General features: G+C 60.2%; 1 protein-coding gene across 1 annotated transcript in view; it reads left to right on the plus strand.

Annotated features, from left to right (window-relative positions):
- Nucleotides 1-3,987: 3,987 nt before the first annotated feature.
- The window catches only part of SLC35E4 (solute carrier family 35 member E4), a 6,169-nt gene continuing 2,446 nt past the window's right edge, over nucleotides 3,988-7,710 (plus strand). The window contains exon 1 of the mRNA XM_007461203.1: nucleotides 3,988-4,622. Within this exon, the coding sequence (XP_007461265.1) occupies nucleotides 4,004-4,622 (619 nt within the window). The 5' untranslated portion in view covers nucleotides 3,988-4,003. The remainder of the gene's footprint in view (nucleotides 4,623-7,710) is intronic.

Here is a 7,710-nt window from a genome sequence, read left to right on the forward strand (position 1 = left end):
CCCGTGTCCCCTGCATCGGCAGGCGGACTCTCAACCAGTGCACCACCAGGGAAGCCCGCCGCCTCCGTTTTGAAGGTGAAATGTCTGTGCCCAGATCCCCAGAGTGCTTGTTCACCTGTCCTTTCTTAATCTTGGCCAAGGGCACTTTAGAGAGGATTCAGGACCTGCCCTGGGACCCTCTCCTCACAGAAGGGTGGAGGCTCAGAGAGACCTGCGGCTTCCCTCAGGTCACACAGCCTGTGGGTGTCAGAGCCAAGGTCCCTACCCATTGACCCCAGCCCTTTCCCCTGCACCGCCTTGCTGCCTCCCCACCTCCCGAGGAAGCCAGGGCCCTCCCATATAGGGGAGGCCAGCTGTGGCAGGTCCCAGGCCAGGCTAGGGCGAGGGTGGACTTAACTGAAGGGAGCACCCCTGCACTGGGCTTTCAGTGTCCATGGTCTGGATGTGAGCCTCCCTCTGAAGGAACTGTCTTAGTCGGGGTGTGTTTGGCTCTGAGCAACAGGGAACTACTGAATCCTGCTCAAATCAAAGGATATTTGCTGATGGACTTCCCTGGTGGTACAGTGGTTAGGACTCCATGCTTCCACTGCAGGGGGCGTGGGTTTGATCCCTGGTCAGGGAACTAAGATCCCACATGCTGCTCGGGGTGGCAAAAAAATAAAAATAAAAAAGGATATTTGCTGAAAAGACTCAGCCCACCAATTTAAGGGCAGTAGGGAAATGGAAGTTGGGGCTCAGGGCTCCATCCCTCCACTACCCTCAGGCTCTCTCCTCTCCGTGTCCTCCCCCTCCATCAGCTTCCTCTGAACGTGGCCCCAGCAGTGACTCTGCTGACTTCCAGTTTAATTCCCCAGGCCCTCTTATCTTCTTAGCCTGTGTCCCAAAGCCTGGAGAGGGGTCTGACCAGCACAGCCCACTTCTGGGCCCTGGGTCATGTGTCTAGTCTGGCTCCATCAGCAGGGACCCCTAGAAAGGGCATGGGTGGGAGGACAGCCATGTCCACAGTAAGAGTTTGACAAGCAGTGGCCGCTCTGGAATGGGGGCCCAGGTTTGCGTCTGGCCTGCTGTGTGACTCCAGACAAGCCGCATCCCCTCGTGCAGCCTGTTCCTAACTCACAACTGTGGGGTGGCGCCTTGGTTTACATTCATGCCTGTGAGCTCATCGTAGATCACAGATGGGGAGACTGAGGCCCCGCAGTGAAGTGACTAGTCTAGAGACATGCAGCGACAAGAGAAGAGACCCATCCCAAGCCTCTGCAGCTCAGTTGCTGGAAATGGGTTCTTCTTCCCTCCTGGTGCCTCCCAGGGTCCCGCCCTGAATCACCTGCTTCCCGCAGCAGCAGTGGGGGGCGGCAGGTGAAGGGCAGCACTCAGACCAGAGGGATATGAGAGCCTGTGGGCAGGGGCAGGCTGCTCGGGGCTGCTCTGGGCGTTCAGGTGGACCCCAACGGGTGTGAAGGAGCCCCTGCTGCCCTGCCCTCTGTGAAGCTGGGTGCCCACCCCCACCATTCTCCCACAAGAGAACATCCTGTGGAGAGTCTTGCTGCCTGCAGGTCAAGGCAGGTTAAAAACTGGGGCTTGGGAGCCAGGTAGACGTGGTCTGAACCCCCCACCACCACTCAAGCTGCACGATCCCTGCTTTGGGCTCTGCCCTCAGCCTCCTCCCCCTCGCCCCTCCTCCCCCGCAAGGGTGTACAGCTCTCTCCCTCCCACCAAGGCCAACACAGGCCTCATCTTGGTTAATCCTCATTCCTCATAGCTCACCCCTCACCAGGCCGGGCAGGAGGGAGTGCTTTTTGGCAGTCTTGGAGGAGGTGTAGACACTGCCTACCACTCCGCAGTAGCTCAGCTCTTAGAAGATTGGGGGGGGTGTTTACTGTTTTTTAATTCATTGCTGTTTTTTTAATTAAAGGAAGCTTAACTGGAAAACTGACAAAATCTCAGAAAGAATCTAACCCTTAGGGGCCCCGATTCCTCCTCTTCAGGAAATGTGGGGCTAGCGGGGCTTCCCCCTTGGCTGGCTCCGTTTCCCTCCCACAACTACTCCTGGAAAAACCCCATCTAAATACCTGCATATTTTGGTCTTTCACCTGGAAATCTCCTGCCCTACAGTTTGGACTATTCAGCAGTGATTTGCAGGCTCATGCAGGTGTCAGAATCACCAGAGACAAATGAAAAACATTCACATCCCTGGGCCCACCAGAGGGTATCTGAATTTAGCAGGTCTGAAACAGTAGTGAGGCTGGGGAATTTTAATCCCGGTCCAAGGATTGTGATGGGGATTACGGGACACTTGCAGCCATTCTGTGTTCTGACCACCAGAGGGCGCCGTGGACCGAGGTGAGCGGTCTCCCTTTGCGGTCTTGTTCCTCCAGACAGGTTGCTGGTTCCTCCATCAAGGACTTGCAGGTCAGACGACAGGCTAGGGGTGAACCGTGTCCCAGTGGGAAGGAGCTTCCACAGAGAAGGAAGCTGGACGTCAGGAAAGGGCTCACAGTGAGCAGTGATTCTTGCACACTTGGACTCCTGAGCTCAGAGAGGCCAGGGCCCAGCCTGGAATCCCTATCAGCCTGTCCTGCTCTGGGGTGTGCTGTTTACCCAACACTGATGCAGGGGCAAAGGCTTAGTGGCAGCTGCTCTGGCTCCCAGCCCACCTAGGGCTCTTTGTCCTGTCAGGGATGGGGGCAGAGGGTGGACCCCAGGAATTTCAGCTGTGAGTCAGCTCTGAGTGCCCAGGGGATGGGACAGGGGCTGCTGGCCAGGGATAGATGCTGGCCGGCGGGACCCTGCTTCCGCAGCTGTGGGTGGCCTTGGTGATTCAGCTTCCCTCTGCCTGCCTAGAGGGGGCCCGCCCTGGGCTAGGAGAGGGAGGAGGTGTTCGGGTTAGGGAGGGGCGAGGGAGGGGTATTAAGGGGCCCCGTGGTCCAACTCTTCCGGATGCTGAGGCCCCACGGGATAACTGTGGCCAGAGATTGGGTGGATCCGAGACTGGTCCTAGGATGAGGTCTCCTGGGGGGAGGGTGTCCTTGAAAATGAAAACTCCTGAGAGGCTAGGGCTTTTTATTAGGCTCCCTCAGAAAGATACCCCAGGTTCTCCCGCCCTGTGTTCATCTCGATGGGGGGCCTGCCTTGGCGCTGCGTGGGGAGGGGCCTGATCCCCCACCGGTGTGGGGAGGGGGGACAGACTGACCACTCCAGCTGGGAGGAGGTCTGCTGACGGAGGTAAAGCTAGGCTGATGGAGGAGGAGCTGCGAGCGGGCGGCGTGGGGGAGGGGCGAGACATCCCTCTCGGCTTCGGGGGCGGAGCCTGGCCGGAGGTGGCGCCTGGGGTTCAGCCCAATTTTCCGGGTGAGGCTGGAGGGGCGGCCGCGGAGGCGGGGCCTAGAGCACGGAGCCTCGCTCTCCGCCCGAACCTGGCGAGAGACCCCGCTGCAGCCTGAGCCGCTGGGAGCTGGAGCTGGCGCGGAGGCCCTGCCGGAGCCGAGCTGAGTCGAGCTCGCCGCCTAACACCGGCCGCAGCGCAGGCCGGCGCGTCAGCCCGTCGCAGGGTCTGGGCACTGTCGGAGGTAGCGAGCCCGACCACTGGGACCACCGGCACCACCGGGCGCGGGAGCCCGGATCGCCCTTGCAGGCCTGGCCTGAGCACGCTGGAGGACCTGGGGTTTGGACTGAAGAGAAAAGGGATGGAGGATTCCATGTAAGCATAGCGTGGGCACTGGGAGGGGAGAAGAGTGGAGACTTCGCCTGGCACGGGGCAGAGGTGCCCGGCGGTTACTAGGCCAGGCTTGAGCGCCAGGGAGCCTGGCATCCCAGCAGAAGCGACCTAGACTCTGCCCTGCCTGAGCCGGGGACACAGCATAGCTCTTGGACCTCGGCTGCCGCAGGCCGGGCACAAGAAGCAGTGTCCTCACCTGAGACCGAGCGGGATCTACAGTGGGGCTCTCTGGTGGCCCAGAGCTGGTCGCTGGGGAGCCGGCCTCCTGCCCCGGCCCCACTGGTACGGATGTGCCGCTGCCCGCGGGAGCGCCATGACGGCAGGATGACCTCAGCTGAGGCAGTGGCGGTGGCTGGCGGTGCTCGGTGGGCCGGGTTCCCCCAGTGGCCCCCTGACACCCCGCAGGCGCTACGGCGGCCTGGCCGGGCCTGGGTGGCCGTGGCAGCGCTGGTGTGGCTACTGGCGGGAGCCAGCATGTCGAGCCTCAACAAGTGGATTTTCACAGTGCACGGCTTCGGGCGGCCCCTGCTGCTCTCGGCGCTGCACATGCTGGCAGCTGCGCTGGCATGCCACCCGGGGGCACGGCGCCCCATGCCCGGCCGCACCCGCCGCCAAGTGCTGCTGCTCAGCCTCACCTTGGGTGCCTCGATGGCCTGCGGCAACGTGGGCCTGAGCGCTGTGCCCCTGGACCTGGCGCAGCTGGCCACCACCACCACACCACTGATCACGCTGGCCCTGTCTGCGCTGCTGCTCGGCCGCCGCCACCACCCACTGCAGTTCGCCGCCATGGGCCCACTCTGCCTGGGGGCCGCCTGCAGCCTGGCCGGAGAGCTCCGGACACCCCCAGCTGGCTGTGGTTTCCTGCTGGCGGCCACCTGCCTCCGTGGGCTCAAGTCCGTTCAGCAGAGTGAGTACCCAGGGCACTGGTTGAGGAGTTGGGCATTGGGGTGGGAGTGTGGCCTGGGTGGCCCTGTGAGGGGCTATGGCCATTATCCAGTTTTACAGATAAAGAAACTGAGGCGCATGGCTTGGGAAGCGTCAGGAACTGAGGCTCAGAAAGGGCCAACCGCTCAGTGAGTTCCAGGCCCCAGATTTAGGCTCTAGAGGCCTAACCAGTGTTCCGTCCAGTTGGCTGCCATAGATCTGTGGTCCATGTTTTGTCAAGCCTGGATCTCCATACCTGATTGAGGAAGTCACTGTACTGTCCCCATTTGACAGGTAGAGGGGCTTGCCCTGGGCCATGTGAGCAGCAGAGGCAAGATTTGAACCCAGGCAGGCAGACTTCATGCCGTCCAAGTGATGTGGCATAAGGCTGTGGACCTGAGGGAGGCCTGATAGTGGAGACTAGGGAAGGAGAAAGAGGGCAAGGCCATGAGCTGGGATTTGGAAGTCGAGGGCTTTTGCTAAGTCTGGGAAGGGCTGGTGTTTACTGGGAGCTGCAGTGTAACTGGTCCCATGCTAGGTGTTGACCTTGAGTCTTCATGGCAACCACCACCTTCATCCCCATTTTACAAGATGCTGGAACTGAGACCCAGAGAGGTTCATGATTTGCCCACAGTCACACAGCTCCTAAGGACTGGAATCCTAGTCCATGTGACTCTGTACCTCAGCTCTGATGAAAGGGGGTTGGGGGCTCTGGACAGAGGGTAAGGTGGAGGCTCCAGGCCTAAACCCTGCTAAATCACTCTGCCTGAGGGTGGAGACCACCTTCCTGCCTGTCCTACTGAGGGTCCTTTGAGTCACAGCCTCCACCATTTCTCTGCCTCAACCCAAGGGTGCCCACTCAGGTTGGGGAGGCCTGGGTTCCAGCCACACCTGGGCTCGTGCTTCCTGGGCAACCTTGGGCAGAAGGGGAGATCTGGATCTTGTCTGGGCCTCAGTCTCCCCATCTGTTTGGTGGAGGAGGTCAGAGTTGATAGTCCCAGGGCTTTCTTGGTCTCCCTCCCTTTCAGCTCTGAGATCCTGTGACCCAGGCCTGGGAGAGAGAAGGGGCTGCTCCAAGGGCCCTGGGCTGGGGTTAGGGCAGCCTGCAGCCAGAGAAGGTTGAAGTCAGAGCTCAGCCCTGCCTTACAGTCATCGGAGCCAGGACCCAGAGTCCCTGTACCCATCCTCCAGGGCCCTGAGGTGGGGCCAGAGCCCAGTTCTATTTTTGCCTTCAGGTTACATGAGAGCTGGGACCTGAGCTCTGGGCATGAGTCAGTGGGAAACTTGACCTTGTACCCTGCCCTGGGCAGGGCCAGAAGGCTGGGAAGGCCCCAGCCTCAAGGTTCACATCACGCCTGCTAAGGCCCAGCGCTTCTCACACAGGGGGAGCCCCAGCCTGCAGGACAGGCTATGGCCGGCGAGGCCTTGGGCTCATGGACATGGGGTGGCAGGTGCCTGGCATCAGGCTGCTCCTTGGCTCTGCCAGCTCTCTCCTTGTCTCCTGCCTGCCCCTGAGGCGGGTTGGTTGCTTGCTCCAGGTGCCCACAGCATCCTCTGCTTCCTCCATCAGGACTCCACATGCCTTGTATTATAGCCTCTTGTTTACCTGTCTGTCTCCCACCAGACAGGAGCTCTGAGAGGGCATGGCCTGGTTTTGAGGCAGCTCCGTGTCCCCAGCACATAGCCTGGGGCCTGGCCCAGGTAAGGTACCCCTTAAATGGTGGATTTATTAATGGTCTGATGGCAGAATTGGCAGGCTGGTTAAACTCCTTGGCTCAGGGTGCTAAAGAGGGAACTTAGGAGGCTGGAGGCCCCACCAACAGAGATGGGAGCCCCACAGAGGTGGGGAGGAACAGACTGGAGATAAGGGGTGAGATGGGTTTTGGACAAGAGGAGGTTTCTACTGCCAGACTTTCCAGGAAAGTCATCAGGGCCAAATTTAGACTAGAGTGTGAATGGCTGACATCAGCTCCTTCCCTGAGGGCAGACTCCATGGGAGCAGAGGATGAAAGTCCAGAAAGAGGAGTGCCCAGCAGCCACGGGCAGGTCCAGCAGTTTCTCTCCTTCCTGGGCCAGTTGTGGACCTGTGGGGGCTACACGGGGAGAGGAGTGATGCCACCTTCCCACTCACAGAAAGGCTGGGAAGTGGGGTGCCAGCGTGCTGAGACTTGTCCTCAGCTACATCCACCTGCATGAGGGAACAGCCTGACCCTGCCCGCTGAGCTCTCAGGCTGGTGAGGAGAAGTAGAGATCACAAGGCAGGGGAGAAGTGCTAGAGCCAAGGTGGGCATAGCTGTGGTTGGGTGGCTACTTCTAGGGGAAACCAGAGAAGGCTGCCTGGGAGAGGAGGCAGGCAGTGATGGTGACAATAATGTAATAATAGTGGCGAACACTTGCTGAGCCCTCACTGTGTGCCCACACCATGCCCAGCTCTTCATACAGCCAGAGTAGGAAAGGGCGTTCTGGGAGGGGGAAGCAGGGCTTGCCAGGGCACGGGTGTCAGCCAGCCGGGGCAGCATGTGGGGGATGGTGACGGCTGCTGTGGCCAGCAGTTGCTGCTGGGCTCCAGGCCCTGCGCTCAGCACCTCACAGGCCCCCGTGAGGGGCATGTTGTCACCTTGCCCATGCTCCCACGAGAGGACAGGCATAGAGAGAGGGCGGCTTGTGTCATATCACACAGCTCATGACGGAGCAGAGACAGTATAAGCCAGAAGCCAGCGGAATGGGGTCTAGAGAACATTTGTCCACAGGTGACTGAAGCCTGGCGTATTCAGATGCTGAAACAAAAGTGTCTTTGGAGGAAGAGAGGTTGTTTGTTTTTTGTTTGTTTTTGGCCACACGTGTGGCATGTGGGATCTTAGTTCCCCAACCCCGTGCCCCCTGCATTGGGAGCACAGAGGCTTAACCGCTGGACCGCCAGGGAAGCCCCAGGAGAGGTTGAAATGCAGGGTTTGGTGGGAGCTGGCAGAGGAGGGGTCGCTGAGGAGGCAGTATGACAGGCTGGCATTTTGGGGCCCCGGGTGGGTGGCCTCTGGCAGAGGATCCCTGCTCTTTCCCCGGCCTGCAGCAGA

Source organism: Lipotes vexillifer, unplaced genomic scaffold (genome assembly GCF_000442215.2).
Source record: "Lipotes vexillifer unplaced genomic scaffold, Lipotes_vexillifer_v1.1 scaffold691, whole genome shotgun sequence".
Taxonomy (NCBI): Eukaryota; Metazoa; Chordata; class Mammalia; order Artiodactyla; family Lipotidae; genus Lipotes; species Lipotes vexillifer.